The sequence below is a fragment of the Oncorhynchus tshawytscha genome, linkage group LG26, assembly GCF_018296145.1.
Source record: "Oncorhynchus tshawytscha isolate Ot180627B linkage group LG26, Otsh_v2.0, whole genome shotgun sequence".
Classification (NCBI taxonomy): domain Eukaryota; kingdom Metazoa; phylum Chordata; class Actinopteri; order Salmoniformes; family Salmonidae; genus Oncorhynchus; species Oncorhynchus tshawytscha.
The window spans coordinates 34,286,692-34,308,862 of NC_056454.1; the positions used below are offsets into that span (position 1 = coordinate 34,286,692).

At 47.1% G+C, this 22,171-nt stretch overlaps 1 protein-coding gene across 1 annotated transcript in view; it reads right to left on the minus strand.

Annotated features, from left to right (window-relative positions):
* Nucleotides 1-675: 675 nt before the first annotated feature.
* Nucleotides 676-22,171, minus strand: part of LOC112224855 (receptor tyrosine-protein kinase erbB-4-like) — a 275,238-nt gene continuing 253,742 nt past the window's right edge. Inside the window, exons 21-29 of the mRNA XM_042306366.1 lie at nt 13,753-13,908; nt 10,206-10,281; nt 9,913-10,059; nt 8,455-8,552; nt 8,143-8,313; nt 5,316-5,532; nt 5,011-5,145; nt 4,405-4,493; nt 676-4,125 (exon numbers count right to left, since the gene is read on the minus strand). Of these exons, the coding sequence (XP_042162300.1) occupies nt 3,544-4,125; nt 4,405-4,493; nt 5,011-5,145; nt 5,316-5,532; nt 8,143-8,313; nt 8,455-8,552; nt 9,913-10,059; nt 10,206-10,281; nt 13,753-13,908 (1,671 nt within the window). The 3' untranslated portion in view covers nt 676-3,543. The remainder of the gene's footprint in view (nt 4,126-4,404; nt 4,494-5,010; nt 5,146-5,315; nt 5,533-8,142; nt 8,314-8,454; nt 8,553-9,912; nt 10,060-10,205; nt 10,282-13,752; nt 13,909-22,171) is intronic.

The following is a 22,171-nucleotide window of genomic DNA, read 5'->3' on the forward strand; positions in this document are numbered from 1 at the left end:
GGGTAGTGTCCTGCAGGGTAGTGTCCACCACATTGGGGCTTAGTTATGCTTCTTAACGCCCAGGACCAGACCAAGTTTTCAGGCCTCTCCCGTCCCAGAAAAACTGGTGTCTGTTGCTTGCCACCCATCCAGTCCCCTCGAATCCTTCATTTCTCCACACATGTGGATCATGTTCATTATGGGACACCGTAACAAACCGCTTCACAACGTCCAGGTAATCGCTCCCTATTTCAGTCTGTTGTCTTCTGGTTGGTACCAAATTAACACAACCCTGCCATCTGTCTGTCTGTCTGTCTGTCTGTCTGTCTGTCTGTCTGTCTGTCTGTCTGTCTGTCTGTCTGTCTGTCTGTCTGTCTGTCTGTCTGTCTGTCTGTCTGTCTGTCTGTCTGTCTGTCTGTCTGTCTGTCTGTCTGTCTGTCTGTCTGTCTGTCTGTCTGTCTGTCTGTCTGTCTGTCTGTCTGTCTGTCTGTCTGTCTGTCTGTCTGTCTCTGTCTGTCTGTCTGTCTGTCTGTCTGTCTGTCTGTCTGTCTGTCTGTCTGTCTGTCTGTCTGTCTGTCTGTCTGTCTGTCTGTCTGTCTGTCTGTCTGTCTGTCTGTCTGTCTGTCTGTCTGTCTGTCTGTCTGTCTGTCTGTCTGTCTGTCTGTCTGTCTGTCTGTCTGTCTGTCTGTCTGTCTGTCTGTCTGTCTGTCTGTCTGTCTGTCTGTCTGTCTGTCTGTCTGTCTGTCTGTGTCCAGTTCAGTTCAGTTCAGAGTACAGTCCCATCTTATCAGTCCTCTCCTGGGGTTTTTGTAACCAGCTCTGATAGGGAAGCAAACAGACAGACTCTGCCAGGGTTTGTCAGTAAAAAAACAGATATTGCAACATATAGCAGATTCCTATTTATATTCTATGACTGCATCGATTCAGGGGTTTGTCATTTGTCTGCCTCAGAAGTCATGTGGGTTAGAAGGAACACCATGGCTGGGTGGTGGCGATCCTCTCCTTACAGATAAGCCTATTCCCTCTTAAATCCTGTGGCAATTTCTTCTTGCTGTATTTCACTGTGTTCAGCATAGGCCCTTCAAGCTTTGCATACATATGACACTGTGGCATTTACTTGCTGAATGGCTTTGTCCTCTTATCCCGCTGCCCTGCCTTTGCTTCTGTTATCTCCACTGCTTTAGAATCCAAGGGCAATGGAGGTCCTGGTCCAAACACATAATGCGCACGGCGCTAATGTTATCTCTTTCTCTGTGTGTATGTGTGTATGTGTATATGTGTGTATTTGTGTATTTTTGTGTGCATGCTTGCATGTATGTCTATATCGTGCATGTACGTATATAGAATTAGAACAGGGTTATTGATGTTTCAAGGTTGGGAGCACGTCTTCCTTCTTCACGAGATACAAATTAATATGTTATAGCTGATATGAGCGGAGCTGTATAATAAATGTACGAATTCTACTGCAGATTCAGAGGGGTTCGAACCATGTCAACATAAAGACGCCGCACAGAGCCAGCCAGCCAGTCAGCGGACAGAAATGCATCCTCCACATTATGTGACAGATGTATGGCGTGGCTGGGGCTTGAGAGACAGTCACAGAACAGCAGTGTATACACAGATGTATGCGTGTTCTCCTATATGAACCTGATATACTGCACACCAACGGCTATCTATGACATTACCGAATGTGTGGATGGTGGATTGCTACAATATGCATTTAACCCAGTTGGAAAAATGTGCTGCTCCAAGACTTTCAGTGTAGTGTATTGATTGTGAATCACTGCATGGTTCTTACACAAATCGTATTAGGAATAAAATAATATATTAGAGATCATGAGCAAACAATATACTGTAAGTGTAAGTGCTTCAAGTTCCTTGTTCCTTGGCCTGTCCTGTCTGTTCACATCTACAGAGACCGACACTGTTTGTCATTACATGTAACTTTTCACTTAGCCTTCTGTTGTTGTTGTAATCAACACTGAAGGGGCGGGGCTGAGGGTGAGTAATGGGTGAGGTATAGGAGGAGTTAAGAATGGGGCTGAGAGTGACCGGTGAGGCTGTCAATTATCAAACCAGTCCTGGGTTATTGGGTGGGGGGAGGCTCTCAGTAGTTTATTTTAAATGTATTGACGTGTCCAAAAAGTTGGACACATTCCCGAAATGGACCTGGGCTTTCCCACCCGGACCCAATATGCATAAATATATTTTTTTCAATATAGAGACCCATTCCAAATGGACTTGAGGACAACTAGATCCGTTCTGTATGAACCTGGTCGGTTCCAGACCCGGTCTGATCCAATCCGAGTGAGGGAAGCAGCAGAAAAGTACATTTTTAAGCTACTTTATTAACGGAGCTGATAAAGCGCAAGGGAGAGAAGGTAGAGAGAGGTGATGCTCTAGCAGGGGCCGTGTTGTGTGTGTAGGCTACTGTGAATGTGAGCAAGTGACACAGGGAGCACGGAGGGAGAGACGAAAGATGGCAACCAACCAAGCCAACTCTCGCTATAGTAGACTAATAGCTGCCAAAGCTAGGTTATTTATCATTGAATATGATTACGTAGTACCTGTCTTGAGTGCATCCAACCAAGAGCAGCTACTTAAGCTAGCTAGCTAGCTAGGCTAATTGAGGCTGCATGCGCTTTCTTGTCCTACACAGTTACAAACAACAATGACTCCTTTTAGAATATAAAGTAGCAGTCTACCTATTGTCTCTTGGTCGTTGTAGCCTATCCTTCTCCTTGAACTTTTAATTCTGTATTTTTAATTCCATCTTCCATTGATTAGCTATTTCCTAACTTTTGCCCCACACGGAGACTCTATGACTGTAGCCTACTGCCGCTTTGATACTGCCGCTTTTGACCTATGATTGGCCAACAACAACAACAAGCTACACGCACCACTCTCGTGAAAAGCAAGAGTAGCAGCATAAATTACACAATTTCTCTCTCTCCCTCTCTTCTGCAGCAGTCGCGTTTGGATCTTTACGGGTCCTTCCGGACAAGTTAGTTAAAATTACACATACCCGAGACTCGTGACAATCATATCAAATCTGACTCAGACCCGTGACATTATTTAGAATTCTGGATCCGACCCCTCTCGGGTCTCGGATCGGGTCTCGGGTATTTGGTTACAGGTGAATCTGTGAAAACTTTCAGTGTATATTACTGTAATATTACTGTAGTACTTCTGTGTAATGTTACTGTAATCCAGTGTAGAGGACATAGACAGACAGAGAGGAGAACATCAGTCCTGGGTTCGTAGAAGGTGGGAGGCTCTCAGCACTATGTCTTATAATATAATATTACTGTAATGTTACTGTAATCCAGTGTCAGTTCAGATGTGTCAGTCCAGTGCTGGTGAAGGGAACCAGGATTGATAAGTAAATATTGTGTGGCTGAGTGAGAGAGGGACTTCCCATCCTCCCCTCCTCCTCCCCTTGTCTTCCACCTTTCCTGGCCCAGACCCTCTTTCCTCTTCATCCTCCTCCCCGTTACACCACAGTGTTCCTCTGTCTGTAGGGTGGGGGTGGCAGCACGGTCCCAGGTTTCAGGGCGAACTCCGTCAGGTACTCCTGGTTCTCGGCCACGGCGGGCCGGATGCGGCCATTCTGCCGGTAGAAGAAGCGTGTGCTGCAGTCCTGCAAGTACTCAGGGTTGTGCAGGGTGGCCTTGGGAGGAAGGCTATGCTGCCAGTACTCTGGATTGTCAAAAGTCTTGTTCTTGTCTTGTCTATTATTCTTGTCCAACATGATGGTGCCTGTGAGGCCGGGTGAAGGGTATACCCGGGGTGGGCTAGGTGGGAGGGGTGGGCTGGGTGGGTGCCGGCTGTACCGAGGCCTGGAGGAACAGAGTATCCTGGTTGTGCAGAGACTCCATGGGCGTGGGCTGCCTGGACGCTGTGACCAGGGTTTCCTGCCTGGGCGGTGCCTGATTGACCAGCGGTGAGGCCAGTGGCGCCTGGTTGGCTTACCAGGGTGGCGAGGGCAGGGTTGTGTCCCCCAGTGAACCCATTCTTCTTCAGGGTGTAGTCACTGTAGTCTCCAACTCCGGGGTTGTGGAAGGTGTTGAGGTAGAGGGGCTCGTTGACGTATTCGTCCTCCACTCTGGGGCCAGAGCCTGCCTGTTGGGGGCCGCTGGGAGCCACCTGTCAAGTCAAGTCAAAGTTTAGTCAAAGTGCTTTCAAATAGCTAGATGGTCCATGTTATTACTATCGTATGACAATTCCATGTGTTTGGGTAGTAAACGTCATGAACAAATTACTTTGACTCCTCAGGATTAACAGGAGTCAAAACACACTTTACCAGATAAAAAAAAGAGTAGAAGAAAAGGGGGACATGTCGATAACAGTAAAAAGTAAACTGTGTATAAATTCAGGAGCGAGCAGTCCATAAGAAATAGTCCTAATACTAATTAAAAAGTTGACCTGATAGGGGTTACAGCTGTCCAGGGTTAGGGCAGCTCCATTCCTCAGACGACTCACGAATGGGTTCTCCTCCACAGGGTTGAGATAGTCTGTTAGAGAGGGGGAGAGATATATATATATATATAGAGAGAGAGGTTAGAGGCTTTCAAAGGATGAACAGAAGGCTTGCAGTATTTTGATCTTACGGATCTCTTCACTAGCATCTGACATGCTTCTATGTGTGTGTGATGGTGTGTAAGCCTTGGTCTCTACAGCTCTCTGTCTGAATCAAAGGGTGAGAAAGAGAAGGAGATGATGAAACTTGGAATCTGATATCACCAGGTACACTACAGAACAGTACACCCCTCTGGTAACAGACAAGGCTCATTGGAAAGGATCAGAACAGTTCACCTATTTGAGAATTTCTGAACTTTTGTCTTTTTTCTAACTGGATCAGTTACTGCAAAGCTTCAGAACTAAAAGCACCAAAATGTACAAATCTAAGTCTTTGGCTGTGGATAAAAGCTATTTCAAGGAAAGACATCATAAACAGTTAAGAAGTGCTTCCTGTAGTACATGGCATCACGTGAGAAAAGGAAAACAATGAATAGTGACACCATGTTGTACCTGAGGTGGCCTTCTCCCTCATGGCAGTCAGGCATCCATCCTGGTCGGTGTCTCCTCTAGCTCCTCTCTCCCCCAGCATGATGGTGGGGTCTGCACTGTAGCGCTGTCCACTGCTGCTCTCTACTGCACCTGAGGCTAAATAATTATAATAATACCATTTATTTGTATAGGGTTTTTCATTACATAGGTTCAATGCTGTACGCAGGCAAATAAAACACAAACAAACAAACAAACAAATATTAAAAATCAACAAAATATATTAAGCATCAAGGAAGCTAAAATAACAGCGGTAAAAGAGGCGTCACCTGGTGCTCCGTCTGAACCAGGAGGTCCCGCGGGCCGGGGAGTTGCCTGCTTCCTCAGTGTGCCGTTACAGCGCTGGTCCTCGAAGCATTGGTGCTCCGGGCCGCTACCGCCCTGCCCCCCTGCAGACTGGTCCCCTGGGGACAGGGACAGCACCCGCGGGATGGTCCCCAACATGTCCTCCATATCGAAACTAGGGTCTTGGTACACAAACTGGTTCTGTAGGGAAACAAGGAGAGGCTTAATGTACTGTGCACATTGATGGGCTGTGGGTTCTGCAGGGGCATAAGAGGACACAGGGTTCTACTACATACTCCTGAGTGTTGGTACTTGTGTTCAAAAGTATTGGTTCAAGGGAGAGTCAGTCTCCTTCATCTCCGTTCTCCCCATGCTCCAACACTCTCCCCCCTCATCCCTCCTTCACCCTCCTCCATCCTCCCCTGTCCTCTCCCCTCCTGTGGTTGAGTGGTCTCTACCCGTCCCCGTCACCTCCTACCCCTCCTGATCTCTCAGTCTCAGCGGTGGTCGGCAGGTGTGTAGTCAGCACTCACTGAGGAGACTCTCTCTCACGCTGTGTACCCTCCACCTTATAGCTACACACTCAGAATCACTCCTCCCATGTCAACTCCTCTCATCCTCCTCTCTTCCTTCTCCTAGACTCCAGAGCTCACACTGTGAACCCTCTACCCTGTAACTATTCCTCCTCTGTCAACTCCTCCCATGTCAACTCCTCCTCTGTCACTCCTCCTCTGTCAACTCCTCCTCTGTCAACTCCTCTCATCCTCCTCTCTTCCTTCTCCTAGACTCCAGAGCTCACACTGTGAACCCTCTACCCTGTAACTATTCCTCCTCTGTCAACTCCTGCTCTGTCAACTCCTCCTCTGTCACTCCTCCTCTGTCACTCCTCCTCTGTCACTCCTCCTCTGTCACTCCTCCTCTGTCAACTCCTCTCATCCTCCTCTCTTCCTTCTCCTAGACTCCAGAGGTCACACTGTGAACCCTCTACCCTGTAACTATTCCTCCTCTGTCACTCCTCCTCTGTCAACTCCTCTCATCCTCCTCTCTTCCTTCTCCTAGACTCCAGAGCTCACACTGTGTACCCTCTACCCTGTAACTATTCCTCCTCTGTCACTCCTCCTCTGTCAACTCCTCTCATCCTCCTCTCTTCCTTCTCCTAGACTCCAGAGCTCACACTGTGTACCCTCTACCCTGTAACTATTCCTCCTCTGTCACTCCTCCTCTGTCAACTCCTCTCATCCTCCTCTCTTCCTTCTCCTAGACTCCAGAGCTCACATTGTGTACCCTCTACCCTGTAACTATTCCTCCTCTGTCACTCCTCCTCTGTCACTCCTCCTCTGTCAACTCCTCCTCTGTCAACTCCTCTCATCCTCCTCTCTTCCTTCTCCTAGACTCCAGAGCTCACACTGTGTACCCTCTACCCTGTAACTATTCCTCCTCTGTCACTCCTCCTCTGTCACTCCTCCTCTGTCAACTCCTCCTCTGTCAACTCCTCTCATCCTCCTCTCTTCCTTCTCCTAGACTCCAGAGCTCACACTGTGAACCCTCTACCCTGTAACTATTCCTCCTCTGTCAACTCCTGCTCTGTCAACTCCTCCTCTGTCACTCCTCCTCTGTCACTCCTCCTCTGTCACTCCTCCTCTGTCACTCCTCCTCTGTCAACTCCTCTCATCCTCCTCTCTTCCTTCTCCTAGACTCCAGAGCTCACACTGTGAACCCTCTACCCTGTAACTATTCCTCCTCTGTCAACTCCTCCTCTGTCAACTCCTCCTCTGTCACTCCTCCTCTGTCACTCCTCCTCTGTCACTCCTCCTCTGTCACTCCTCCTCTGTCAACTCCTCTCATCCTCCTCTCTTCCTTCTCCTAGACTCCAGAGGTCACACTGTAAACCCTCTACCCTGTAACTATTCCTCCTCTGTCACTCCTCCTCTGTCAACTCCTCTCATCCTCCTCTCTTCCTTCTCCTAGACTCCAGAGCTCACACTGTGTACCCTCTACCCTGTAACTATTCCTCCTCTGTCAACTCCTCCTCTGTCAACTCCTCTCATCCTCCTCTCTTCCTTCTCCTAGACTCCAGAGCTCACACTGTGAACCCTCTACCCTGTAACTATTCCTCCTCTGTCAACTCCTCCCATTGCCTCCTCTGTTGTTCCTCCTCTCGTCCTCCTCATCACCCATAACAACACACTAAATACTGTGGCTCTTGGTTTTACGTAGCCCTACAAGATTCTGTCTGTGTATGTACTGTATGTTGTGGTAATATACACTGCAGTTACATCCTGAGAAGTGGAATCCAATTTCAGTGCAACAGATGAGTCCAACCAACATGGGAAATCAACCAGTCAACACAATGTATCCGAAACAGACATCAGAAGAAAACACTTTAAGGCAGAATTTAAGGGGAGTTTATCATGAAGAGAACACAGGTTGAATGATGGAGTAGCTCAGTGTGATCTTTGTCTTCGGTTGTATACGACTGTGATTAAATATCAAAGGACACTGAGCTTCTAAGTAAAGAAGTTAGGAATGAGAAATAAAATCACTTTTATAGAATATAATAGAATGTATACTGAGAAGGGCATTCTGTACACAGGTCCTTAACCTGTTGGATGAAGAGGAGAGGAGAGGAGAGGAGAGGAGAGGAGAGGAGAGGAGAGGAGAGGAGAGGAGAGGGAGGAGGAGAGGAGGAGAGGAGAGGAGAGGAGAGGAGAGGAGAGGAGAGGAGAGGAGAGGAGAGGAGAGGAGAGAGAGAGGAGAAGAAGAAATAGGAGAAAAGAGAAGAGAAGAGGGGAGAGGAGAGTGGAGCCTTACCCTGTTGGAATCAACGTGTGTCCTGGGTGTGTATGCCAGTGGTGGGATATTAAAGGCGTGAGGGACCAGGTACTTCTCAGCATCCATCAGATCCTCCAGCTCCTCCTCATCCAGCAGGCTCTGGAAGAACGTACTGTCGTTGGGGCTGGGCAGCTTCATACGGTTATCGCCCTGGAGGGGGAGGGGGGGGAGGGGGGAGAAGGAGGGGGAGAGACATACAAATGACTGTACAGTCATGATATCCACACATCAGAGTGTCATTCACGCTACTCCCCAGGATAAGCAGGGGTATAGGAGGGGAAGGTAAGTCACCTGGATGACCAGGTAACGCTGGGGGTCCCGGGCCATCCTACAGAACTCTGCAGCCAGCTCCTTGAACTTGGGCCTGCTGTCTGCGTCTATCATCCAACCTGGAGGGGACAACAAAGAACTTTAGAGATAGAGAACACGGACAGGGTATACTGTAGGAGGATTCCTCAAGAGAGAGACACAAAAATACACATACACACCATGCATACTGACACCACGCACACACTCACCACCACATACACTGCTGCTACAGTTTCCATTTCTATTTTATTTTATATATTTATCTTTAACTATGCATTGTGGAAATGGACACGTAAGTAAACATTTCACTGTTAGTCTACACCTGTTGTTTACAAAGCATGTGTCAAATAAAATAACATTTGATTTGATTTGACCGATTTTATGAGGGAGAGGTTGGCGTGGGTACTACAAATTGGGCAAAGGATCATGGAGGAAGGTGACAGAGGCTGTTGGTCAGTCAGAAACACCCTGGCCCCAATGTGTGAGAGGAGGGCCACAGCCAGAGGAGAGAGAGGGGCCACAGCCAGAGGAGATAGAGGGGCCACAGCCAGAGGAGATAGAGGGGCCACAGCCAGAGGAGAGAGAGGGGCCACAGCCAGAGGAGATAGAGGGGCCACAGCCAGAGGAGATAGAGGGGCCACAGCCAGATGAGAGAGAGGAGCCACAGCCAGAGGAGAGAGAGGAGCCACAGCCAGAGGAGATAGAGGGGCCACAGCCAGAGGAGAGAGAGGAGCCACAGCCAGAGGAGATAGAGGAGCCACAGCCAGAGGAGAGAGAGGAGCCACAGCCAGATGAGAGAGAGGAGCCACAGCCAGAGGAGATAGAGGAGCCACAGCCAGAGGAGAGAGAGGAGCCACAGCCAGATGAGAGAGAGGAGCCACAGCCAGAGGAGAGAGAGGAGCCACAGCCAGAGGAGATAGAGGAGCCACAGCCAGAGGAGAGAGAGGAGCCACAGCCAGATGAGAGAGAGGAGCCACAGCCAGAGGAGAGAGAGGAGCCACAGCCAGAGGAGAGAGAGGAGCCACAGCCAGAGGAGAGAGAGGAGCCACAGCCAGCACAGTACAGCCAGGAAACACAAGGGTAGTGCTGGAATGGTGTCTCTGCCTGGACAGGGTGGCATTGTACCATCTGTGATCCTACACTATATGGCTGGGGTCAAAGCAGCGTTGGGTGTGTGTGTGTGTGTGTGTGTGTGTGTGTGTGTGTGTGTGTGTGTGTGTGTGTGTGTGTGTGTGTGTGTGTGTGTGTGTGTGTGTGTGTGTGTGTGTGTGTGTGTGTGTGTGTGTGTGTGTGTGTGAGTGAGGCAGAAAGAGAGAGACAGAGAAAGAGACAGAAAGAGACAGAAAGAGACAGAGCGTGAGAGAAACAGAGAGAGCAAGACACAGAGAGAGCAAGAGAGAGAGAAAGAGAGAGAGAGAGAGGTTAAACAGGGTAGCTTACATTTGACCATGACCATGTATACATCTATGGTGCAGATGGGAGGTTGGGGAAGACGCTCTCCCTTCTCCAACAGGTCTGGGATGTCCCGGGTCGGAATGCCATCATAGGGCTTCCCCCCGAACATCATCAGTTCCCAAATTGTCACCCCTGAGAAGTGGTGTAAGGTTAAATGTTTTTTTTGCCAAACATAATAGATATATTGGAAATCTTATGATTTCACCTGGGATCTTACTTAACTGTTAAAACACATTGATTGATTGGTTGATTAAATTGATGATATTGCCCAGCCTTACCATAGCTCCACACGTCACTCTGGTGGGTAAACTTCCTGTAGTGAATACACTCCAAGGCCATCCACTTGATTGGCATCTGGAGGTAAAGAGAAACATATATTTTATTGTATTTCATGAGTAATGGCTAATTTATACCCAACGTACTGCAAGTACGCAACGCAAGAAGGCAAGTAGCTACATAAATGGCTTTCGCTTAACAGGCATCTACAAGTAAAGAGAAGAATAACTTTCATTTTTTTAGCCAACGTTGGAGAACATGAACTGAATAAAAAAAACAAAGGGCTGGTTTTAAGCCTAGTTTTGGAGAAAAAAGCTATTTTCCTGGAGATTTTCAATTGAGCTTTTAAGTCCAGGACAATACTACGGATGTATTGTTCAGACCAAGATTAGTCTGAAAAGGGAGTAAAGTTGCTATCTGTTTACTGATCCATTTGGGGACAACTTAACCTTCACTAAAGCTGTTTGTATGCCATATAGGCCTGTGTGCTAATATGCTGCAAATACTATGCCAACAAGGCAGTTATAGTGGATGTTTACTTGATAAATTAAATATGAATGAAACCCCACTGAGCTAAAATAACTCAAACGAAAAGACAAAAAGACCATTTTATTTCAGCAAAGCCACAGTATCGAGCTCCTGTTGTGCTAAAGCCTTCTAAAACCATCACAAATCTTTGTCAATATGAAAACCCTTTGCCATTTTTGCAGGGTCATTTAAGCATGTTTCAATTGACCCAGGATTTTTGAAAAAAGCAATGTTGCAAATTTTGGGGGACTGATACAGTGCCTTGCGAAAGTAATTCGGCCCCCTTGAACTTTGCGACCTTTTGCCACATTTCAGGCTTCAAACATAAAGATATAAAACTGTATTTTTTTGTGAAGAATCAACAACAAGTGGGACACGATCATGAAGTGGAACGACATTTCTTGGATATTTCAAACTTTTTTAACAAATCAAAAACTGAAAAATTGGGCATGCAAAATTATTCAGCCCCCTTAAGTTAATACTTTGTAGCGCCACCTTTTGCTGCGATTACAGCTGTAAGTCGCTTGGGGTATGTCTCTATCAGTTTTGCACATCGAGAGACTGACATTTTTCCCCATTCCTCCTTGCAAAACAGCTCGAGCTCAGTGAGGTTGGATGGAGAGCATTTGTGAACAGCAGTTTTCAGTTCTTTCCACAGATTCTCGATTGGATTCAGGTCTGGACTTTGACTTGGCCATTCTAACACCTGGATATGTTTATTTTTGAACCATTCCATTGTAGATTTTGCTTTATGTTTTGGATCATTGTCTTGTTGGAAGAGAAATCTCCGTCCCAGTCTCAGGTCTTTTGCAGACTCCATCAGGTTTTCTTCCAGAATGGTCCTGTATTTGGCTCCATCCATCTTCCCATCAATTTTAACCATCTTCCCTGTCCCTGCTGAAGAAAAGCAGGCCCAAACCATCAAGCTGCCACCACCATGTTTGACAGTGGGGATGGTGTGTTCAGGGTGATGAGCTGTGTTGCTTTTACGCCAAACATAACGTTTTGCATTGTTGCCAAAAAATTCAATTTTGATTTCATCTGACCAGAGCACCTTCTTCCACATGTTTGGTGTGTCTCCCAGGTGGCTTGTGGCAAACTTTAAACGACACTTTTTATGGATATCTTTAAGAAATGGCTTTCTTCTTGCCACTCTTCCAAAAAGGCCAGATTTGTGCAATATACGACTGATTGTTGTCCTATGGACAGTCTCCCACCTCAGCTGTAGATCTCTGCAGTTCATCCAGAGTGATCATGGGCCTCTTGGCTGCATCTCTGATCAGTCTTCTCCTTGTATGAGCTGAAAGTTTGGAGGGACAGCCAGGTCTTGGTAGATTTGCAGTGGTCTGATACTCCTTCCATTTCAATATTATCGCTTGCACAGTGCTCCTTTCGATGTTTAAAGCTTGGGAAATCTTTTTGTATCCAAATCCAGCTTTAAACTTCTTCACAACATTATCTCGGACCTGCCTGGTGTGTTCCTTGTTCTTCATGATGCTCTCTGCACTTTTAACGGACCTCTGAGACTATCACAGTGCAGGTGCATTTATACGGAGACTTGATCACACACAGGTGGATTGTATTTATCATCATTAGTCATTTAGGTCAACATTGGATCATTCAGAGATCCTCACTGAACTTCTGGAGAGAGTTTGCTGCACTGAAAGTAAAGGGGCTGAATAATTTTGCACGCCCAATTTTTCAGTTTTTGATTTGTTAAAAAAGTTTGAAATATCCAATAAATGTCGTTCCACTTCATGATTGTGTCCCACTTGTTGTTGATTCTTCACAAAAAAATACAGTTTTATATCTTTATGTTTGAAGCCTGAAATGTGGCAAAAGGTCGCAAAGTTCAAGGGGGCCGAATACTTTCGCAAGGCACTGTATTATATTACTGTATCAAATCTGCAAGGAGTTTGCCCAAATGTGCCGAATTGGTCAATTGATATATTTTCAAGTACATAACTATAGCAAACATTGAAAAATGCTATGGTAATAAATAATGTAAGTTTACACACTCCCAGGAATGTCATACATGATGGATCATTAGCTTATTCACTAACTTTCCATCTAGATGGCTGGGTGGGGTGGGTGTGGAGTCAGAGACAGCAGTGGGGTCAAACTGTAGACCCCAATTCCTACATTTGAACATAAAAATTGATTTTATCAAACAAAACTATGCTACATTTTATCTCTAGGACCCTCAGGAAGAGAAATCAGAGCATTATTACTGAATGTAAGTACATTAATTACCTTCAGAGTTGAATGTATCAAACCATTTGCTTTGATAAAAGTGTTTTGTTGTTGTGCACTCTCACTCAATGTAATAGCTACTGTTAATTGGTCACTGCAGTTAGATTAACAAGAATTTAAGCTTTCTGCCTGTATAAGACATGTCTATGTCCCGGAAAGTTGGCTGTTGTATACAACGTCATTCTAGTCACATTAGCACACATTAGCAACAACCGTCCCGGTTTAGGGCCACCCATCCCTTAGAGGTTAACAGTATCATGATCATACAATAGAACAAGCTCCAGGGCTTTTTAAAGAGGAGGAGAGGAGAGGAGATAAATTAACCCAGGCAGGAAACAGCACTTTCTCCCCCTGGCCTAAGAGCTGCCCCCCACAGAGAGCTCACAACACAGTGGGATGGGAATCACATCGCAGGAGGCTGGCTGCAGCTTAAACAGCTGAACTGATTCACTGGGTTATCTTGAGTGTGTCCAAAATGGCACTCTTTCCCTATAAATAGCATTACTTTTGACCAGGGCCCATAGGGATCTGGTCAAAATAAGTGCACTATAAAGGGTTCCATTTGAGAAGCAACCTATTGATTACTTTAAGAGGAGGATGTGTGTGCTATTCACTCAGTACACTAAGGTGAGGGGAATACAAGCATCTAAAAGAATAGAAGTGACAGAGAACAGACAGAGAGGAGAAAGTAGTAGTGAGTATGAAACAGAGAAAAAGCATAAGGTCATGTTTTTGGAGCATACATTCTCTTTTCCTGGCCATGCTTACCTTGCCCCCGTCAGCATTGTACTCCTTCTCATTGATGTCCAGCAGCCGAGCCAGACCAAAGTCAGTGATCTTGATGTGGTTGGGGGACTTGACCAGCACGTTACGGGCTGCTAGGTCTCTGTGCACCAGTCTCCTCTCCTCCAGGTACATCATACCCTGCAAAACACACATACACTGTTAATGAACAGTGAGGAAACATTGTCATCATTATCAGAAAAATAATCAGCATCAACATCATTATTATCACTATCACCATCATTGTCAGTTACAACATCACATTTCCTTTGGACACAAAACTATCACCAATATTATCAGACACGCAAAACTTTAATTGATAATCAAATCATAATTGATTTGACTCTTCAGAAGGAGAATCCATTTCATAACAGTATATTGGCAAAGTTTCATACTTTTTTTGAGAACAATTAAATAAGAAGTGTCACACACAATTTAATTAATAGATAGTTTGCAGCGATAACACCCGACTGAGAGTCTTTTTTTCTCTGAGAATATCTCATTCCAATATCATGGGCATTAACATGGAGTTGGTCCTCCCTTTGCTGCTATAACAGCCTCCACTCTTCTGGGAAGGCTTTCCACTAATTGTTGGAACACTGCAGCTGGGACTTGCTTCCATTCAGCCACAAGAGCATTAGTGAGGTTGAGCACCGATGTTGGGCGATTAGGCCTGGCTCCAATTCATCCCAAAGGTGATCGAAGGGGTTAAGGTCAGGGCTCCGTGTAGGCCAGTCACTTTCTTCCATACCGATCTCGAAAAAAACATTTCTGTATGGACTTCGCTTTTTGCATGGGGGTATTGTCATGCTAAAACAGGAAAGGGCCTTTTCCAAACTGTTACCACAAAGTTGGATGCACAGAATCGTCTAGAATGTCATTGTATGCTGTAACGATAAGATTTCCCTTCACTGGAATTAAGGGGCCTAGCACAAACCATGACAAACAGCCACAGACCATTATTCCTCCTTCACTATACATTGGGGCAGGAAGCGTTCCCCTGGCATCTGCCAAACCCAGAACTTACTGCCAGATGAAGCGTAATTCATCATGCCAGAGAACGCGTTTCCACTGCTCCACTCCAGCCGACGCTTGGCATTGTGCATGATGATCTTAGGCTTGTGTGCGGCTGCTCAGCCATGGAAACCCATTTCATGAAGCTCCTGATGAACAGTTCTTGTGCTGATGTTGCTTCCAGAGGCAGTTTGGAACTTGGTAGTGAGTGTTTCAACCGAGGACAGATGATTTTTACGCACTTACGCACTTGGCACTACGCACTCGACTGTTCCGGTCTGTGAGTTGTGTGGTCTACCACTTCGGTAGCAGAGCAAAATGCACAGACCGGCCCTGCCACATGGCAATGAAAGGATATTCAATCCCAAAGCCACAGCAGGGGCTGGACTAATATTGCCAGTGCTATAGAACTATAGTCCTCATTGTACATCGCTACAAGATTACCCCAGCCTCTGAAGAATAAGAAAAACAAATTCACCTATTTAAGTTGGTCTCAGAGTAAGAGAAGGTACTTTGGGGCGAAGTAACAAGAGAACAGAGAACAGGCCTTATTTGAAACCATAACAAATTGGATTTAGTTGAATGGGGGGGGGGAGTTGGGGGAGGAGGAGGAGGAGGGGGAGGTGGTATAAGAGGCGAGATTACAATGGTAAGGCTATAATTACTCCGGCTCATTTGGGCCATCTCGGGAGAAAGAAGAAAACACCATGACAGAACTGCCCATCTCCCCCCACACCCATTTCTTTTAAACTTTCGCTCTTTCTCTTTTCTCTCTTTCTCCCTCTCTATCTTTCTCTCTTTATCTCTCCCTATCTCTCACTCTCTCCCCATCCCTCTCTCTCGCTCTAAGCGGGGGTGGAGGGGGGTATTGAAGAGGAGTTTGAGACAGGTCTTCCATACCATCAGGCACTGCAGAGAAAATAGAGGGAAAGCATTGTGCAAAGAGATAAAGAGAAAAAGAGAGGGAGATATAGATAGAGGCAAAGGAAGAGCAGTGTGGAAAAAGAGAAAGAGAGAGTGAAAAATAAAGAAAAATGAGAGAGAGGGGGAGATAGAGGAGAAGAGCGGTGTGGAGGAAGAGCGGTGTGGAGGAAGAGCAGTGTGGAGGAAGAGCAGTGTGGAGGAAGAGCGGTGTGGAGGAAGAGCAGTGTGGAGGAAGAGCAGTGTGGAGGAAGAGCGGTGTGGAGGAAGAGCAGTGTGGAGGAAGAGCAGTGTGGAGGAAGAGCGGTGTGGAGGAAGAGCAGTGTGGAAAGAGCAGTGAGAGGAGGGAGAGCAGTGTGGAGGAAGAGAGTGTGGAGGAAGAGCAGTGTGGAGGAAGAGCAGTGTGGAGGAAGAGCAGTGTGGAGGAAGAGCAGTGTGGAGGAAGAGCAGGGGAGGAAGAGGAGAAGGAAGAGCAGTGTGGAGGAAGAGCAGTGTGGAGGAAGAGCAGTGTGGAAAGAGAGAGAGAGCGGGAGATAGAGGAGAAGGAAGAGCAGTGTGGAGGAAGAGCAGTGTGGAGGAAGAGCAGTGTGGAGGAAGAGCAGTGTGGAGGAAGAGCAGTGTGGAGGAAGAGCAGTGTGGAGGAAGAGCAGTGTGGAGGAAGAGCGGTGTGGAGGAAGAGCAGTGTGGAGGAAGAGCAGTGTGGAGGAAGAGCAGTGTGGAGGAAGAGCAGTGTGGAGGAAGAGCAGTGTGGAGGAAGAGCAGTGTGGAGGAAGAGCAGTGTGGAGGAAGAGCAGTGTGGAGGAAAGAGCAGTGTGGAGGAAGAGCAGTGTGGAGGAAGAGCAGTGTGGAGGAAGAGCGGTGTGGAGGGAAGAGCAGTGTGGAGGAAGAGCAGTGTGGAGGAAGACCAGTGTGGAGGAAGAGCAGTGTGGAGGAAGAGCAGTGTGGAGGAAGAGCAGTGTGGAGGAAGAGCAGTGTGGAGGAAGAGCAGTGTGGAGGAAGAGCAGTGTGGAGGAAGAGCAGTGTGGAAAGAGAGAGAGAGGGGAGATAGAGGAGAAGGAAGAGCAGTGTGGAGGAAGAGCAGTGTGGAGGAAGAGCAGTGTGGAAAGAGAGAGAGAGAGGGGAGATAGAGGAGAAGGAAGAGCAGTGTGGAGGAAGAGCAGTGTGGAGGAAGAGCAGTGTGGAGGAAGAGCAGTGTGGAGGAAGAGCAGTGTGGAAAGAGCGAGTGGAAAGAGAGAGAGGGGGGAGATAGAGGAGAAGGAAGAGCAGTGTGGAGGAAGAGCAGTGTGGAGGAAGAGCAGTGTGGAGGAAGAGCAGTGTGGAGGAAGAGCAGTGTGGAGGAAGAGCAGTGTGGAGGAAGAGCAGTGTGGAGGAAGAGCGGTGTGGAGGAAGAGCAGTGTGGAAAGAGAAGAGCAGTGTGGAGGAGATAGAGGAGCAGTGAAGAGCAGTGTGGAGGAAGAGCAGTGTGGAGGAAGAGCAGTGTGGAAAGAAGAGCAGTGTGGAGGAGAGAGCAGAGGAGAAGGAAGAGCAGTGTGGAGGAAGAGCAGTGTGGAGGAAGAGCAGTGTGGAAAGAGAGAGAGAGAGGGGGAGATAGAGGGAAGAGAGTGTGGAGGAAGAGCAGTGTGGAGGAAGAGCAGTGTGGAAAGGAAGAGCAGTGTGGAGGAAGAGCAGTGTGGAGGAAGAGCAGTGTGGAGGAAGAGCAGTGTGGAAAGAGAGAGAGAGGGGAGATAGAGGAGAAGGAAGAGCAGTGTGGAGGAAGAGCAGTGTGGAGGAAGAGCAGTGTGGAGGAAGAGCAGTGTGGAGGAAGAGATAGTGTGGAGGAAGAGCAGTGTGGAGGAAGAGCAGTGTGGAGGAAGAGCAGTGTGGAGATAAGGAGAAGGAAGAGCAGTGTGGAGGAAGAGCAGTGTGAGGAAGAGCAGTGTGGAGGAAGAGCAGTGTGGAGGAAGAGCAGTGTGGAGGAAGAGCAGTGTGGAGGAAGAGCAGTGTGGAGGAAGAGCAGTGTGGAGGAAGAGCAGTGTGGAGGAAGAGCAGTGTGGAGGAAGAGCAGTGTGGAGGAAGAGCAGTGTGGAAAGAGAGAGAGAGGGGGAGATAGAGGAGAAGGAAGAGCAGTGTGGAGGAAGAGCAGTGTGGAGGAAGAGCAGTGTGGAAAGAGAGAGAGAGAGGGGGAGATAGAGGAGAAGGAAGAGCAGTGTGGAGGAAGAGCAGTGTGGAGGAAGAGCAGTGTGGAAAGAGAGAGAAGGAAGGAGAGTGTGGAGGAAGAGCAGTGTGGAGGAAGAGCAGTGTGGAGGAAGAGCAGTGTGGAGGAAGAGCAGTGTGGAGGAAGAGCAGTGTGGAGGAAGAGCAGTGTGGAAAGAGAGAGAGAGGGGGAGATAGAGGAGAAGGAAGAGCAGCATGGAAAGAAAGAGAGGGGGTCAATGCTAGTGTTGATGTTCTCCATTACATATGCCGAATTGAAATGATGTGATAGCCCTCGTATAGGGGATGTGTCTGCTATCATACAATATATCACGTTCACACAGACACACAAGTGATCACACACGCACACAGACATCCACGATAATCCCTGCCATATCCTAACGTTCTTTTAACCCTGTCACCCATCCATCTGAAACGAAAGCAGGCTGTCAGAGTGGGAGTCTATCCTCTGCTCCTCTGTGCTGTCGATCCACTCTCTCTTGCTCTCTCTCTTGCTCTCTCTCTCCTTCACTCTCCATCTCTTTCTCTCTCCAGCTCTCTCCTTCTCTTTCCACCCCCTCTCTCCCTTTATCTCTCTCTCTTCGTATCTCCCCCTTTAACACAGCTCAGATTCAGTGTGATGAATGGCTCAGCATTAATTGTCCATTAAAAGTCAATTACCTGTGGATATGGAAGGCTAAACACAGAGGTGGGAAAGGGAATGGCTCTGTTCTGACGCAGGCAGACGACTATCAGAAATATGGAGACTGCTTGGCTCTCTGTGTGTTCTTTGGAGGAGGGAAGGAGGAAGGTAGGAAGTTAGGAAGGGAGGAATAGAGAAATGGAGAAAGAGTGAAGAGGATTTGGGGTATAGGAGAGGTTGTGAGTGTGGTGTGGTGGAGGGGTAGGTGTGTGAGTGCTTCGTTAAGAGTATGTGTGTGTGTGTGTGTGTGTGTGTGTGTGTGTGTGTGTGTGTGTGTGTGAGACTGTGAGAGTGTGTGTTTCACTGACTAACTGTGTGACTGTGTGTGTGTGTGTGTGTGTGTTCAGTGGCAGCCAGCTGGTGTGCGTGATGCTGACGGGTCCTGACAGAGTCTTATTTGAACATACATCTCTTGCTCTCTGTAATCTCCTACATTTTCAAGACAATTAAGCACTGGAAGGAAAATGGATGGCTTGCCAATTCTTTAATGTTAATTACCTATCACAAGTGAGAGTGTGTGTGTGGGGTGGGGGGGGGGCAAGGAACAGGACATGAAATGGGACAACAGTGTGTGTGTGTATGAGTGAGGGGAGTGTGTGTGTGATAGCAGAGTGAGGGGAGAAAGGAGAAGGGGAAGGGAAGCAGGTTCTAATGCTTTCAGCTAAACCACAGCAGAAGATAAACACATACAGTGGACACAGTGGTGGACACAGTGGTGGAGGGTGCATGCATGGTTCAGTGTGTATGCGTGTGTGAGTACATGCATGCGTGTGTGTGTTATGCACATGTGCTGGTAGTATCTCTCTGGGGCCATCTGTTACCAGCCCACAGAGATAAGTCACTCAGAAACTACTCAGACCTCACCTATGATTATTTTAGCAATAAGGCACAAGGGGTGTTTTATACAGCCAATATACCACGGTTAAAGGGTTTTCTTACGCACAACACAAAACGGAGTGCCTGGATATATACCACAACCCCCGAGGTGCCTTACTGCTATTATAAACTGGTTACCAATTTAATTAGATCAGTAAAAAGAAAGGATTTGTCATACCCATGGTATATGGTCTGATATACCACGGCTGTCAGCCAATCAGCATTCAGGGCTCGAACCACGCAGTTTATAATTAGCCTTCAAATGTATTCTGTCAGGAGTCGTTTAGCAGAGGTAGGGGAATACAATGAGGGAGGAGAGGAGAACAGAGGAGAGGAGAATAGAGGAGAGGAGAATAGAGGAGGGGAGAGGAGAGGAGGGGAGAGAAGAGGAGAAGAAAGTAAAACAGAGCTGAGGAGAACAAAGGAGAGGAGATCAGAGGAGAGCAGAAAAGAAGAGAGGAGAATAGAGGATAGTAGAACAGAGGAGAGGAGAACAGAGGAGAGGCGAACAGAGGATAGTAGAACAGAGGAGAGGAGAACAGAGGAGAGGAGAACAGAGGAGAGGAGAGGAGAACAGAGGAGGGGAGAGAAGAGGAGAAGAAAGTAAAACAGAGCTGAGGAGAACAGAGGAGAGGAGATCAGAGGAGAGCAGAAAAGAAGAGAGGAGAATAGAGGATAGTAGAACAGAGGAGAGGAGAACAGAGGAGAGGAGAACAGAGGAGAGGAGAACAGAGGAGAGGAGAACAGAGGAGAGGAGAACAGAGGAGAGGAGAACAGAGGAGGGGAGATCAGAAGAGAGGAGATCAGAGGAGAGGAGATCAGAGGAGAGGAGAACAGAGGAGAGGTGATCAGAGGAGAGTAGAACAGAGGAGAGGAGAACAGAGGAGATGAGAACAGAGGAGAGGAGATCAGATGAGAACAGAGGAGAGGAGAACAGAGGAGAGGAGAACAGAGGAGAGTAGAACAGAGGAGAGGAGAACAGAGGAGAGGAGAACAGAGGAGAGGAGAACAGAGGAGAGGAGAACAGAGGAGGGGAGATCAGAAGAGAGGAGATCAGAGGAGAGGAGAACAGAGGAGAGGAGATCAGAGGAGAGGAGAACAGAGGAGAGGAGATCAGAGGAGAGCAGAAAAGAGGAGAGGAGAACAGAGGAGGGGAGATCAGAAGAGAGGAGATCAGAGGAGAGGAGAACAGAGGAGAGGAGATCAGAGGAGAGGAGAACAGAGGAGAGGAGATCAGAGGAGAGGAGAACAGAGGAGAGGAGAACAGAGGAGAGGAGAACAGAGGAGAGGAGATCAGAGGAGAGCAGAAAAGAGGAGAGGAGAACAGAGGAGAACAGAGGAGAGGAGAATAAAACAGAGGAGAGGAGAACAGAGAATAGGAGATCAGAGGAGAGCAGAAAAGAGGAGAGGAGAACAGGGAAGAGGAGAACAGAGGAGAGGAGATCAGAGGAGAGGAGATCAGAGGAGAGGAGAACAGAGGAGAGGTGATCAGAGGAGAGTAGAACAGAGGAGAGGAGAACAGAGGAGATGAGAACAGAGGAGAGGAGATCAGATGAGAACAGAGGAGAGGAGAACAGAGGAGAGGAGAACAGAGGAGAGCAGAAAAGAGGAGAGGAGAAAAGAAGAGAGGAGAATAGAGGATAGTAGAACAGAGGAGAGGAGAACAGAGGAGAGGAGATCAGAGGAGAGGAGAACAGAGGAGAGGAGATCAGAGGAGAGGAGAACAGAGAATAGGAGATCAGAGGAGAGGAGAACAGAGAATAGGAGATCAGAGGAGAGCAGAAAAGAGGAGAGGAGAACAGAGTAGAGTAGAACAGATAAGAGGAGAACAGTTTTCAACATGCTGACACTTCCTAGAGTGATTATTTTACTAGAGCCACATACAGAGACACACACAGGCTTACACTAATGCGTGCACACAGACACACACACACACAAACACACACACACACACACAACCACACACATACACATACACAAGATCTCACAACAAAACACTGACAGAACACTATAATCTATAACCAAGTGGCTCAATCTCTCCTCTCTTTGTTGTACGATGCTCTTCATTACGGTACAATTCAATTCTAATGCTATTAACAAACTTCTCTCTCTTCCTCTCTCTTACTCTCTCTCACTCTCAATTCAATTCAGTAGACTTTATTGACATTGCAAGTTAAATTAGTTACATTGTCAAAGTATACTGTACATATAACAAAAACTGGTAGGACCAACAGCAATAAGACATCAATAATAATAGTACTAGGGGAAATGGGATTACCATCAACAGCAACAACAATATTAATGAGAATAACAATACATTTAAGCAATAATGTAGACCAGTCTCAACATGACTGTGAAGTCACATGACATCGTATGAAAGCCAAAACAAAACCAAAATTGCACTTTTTACTGGCTGTCCCTCAGGTTCTCGCAGGAGTGTGCATGTTGGCTTTTCACCCAATAAATATGATTTATTTATTTTTTTCTTCTGAAAGATAATTATTATCTGAAAGAAAGATTATCTTAGGTGTGAGTGTTTGTCACAGTGTAATAGGAAATGCAGCACTCTCTCTCTCTCTCCTTCACTTAGACTAACACAGGTATTCTCTCTGTCCTTAGACAAACAAAATACTTCTCTTTCTCTCTCCCTCCTTCACTTAGACTAACAGAATACTTCTCTTTCTCTCTCCCTCCTTCACTTAGACAAACAGAATACTT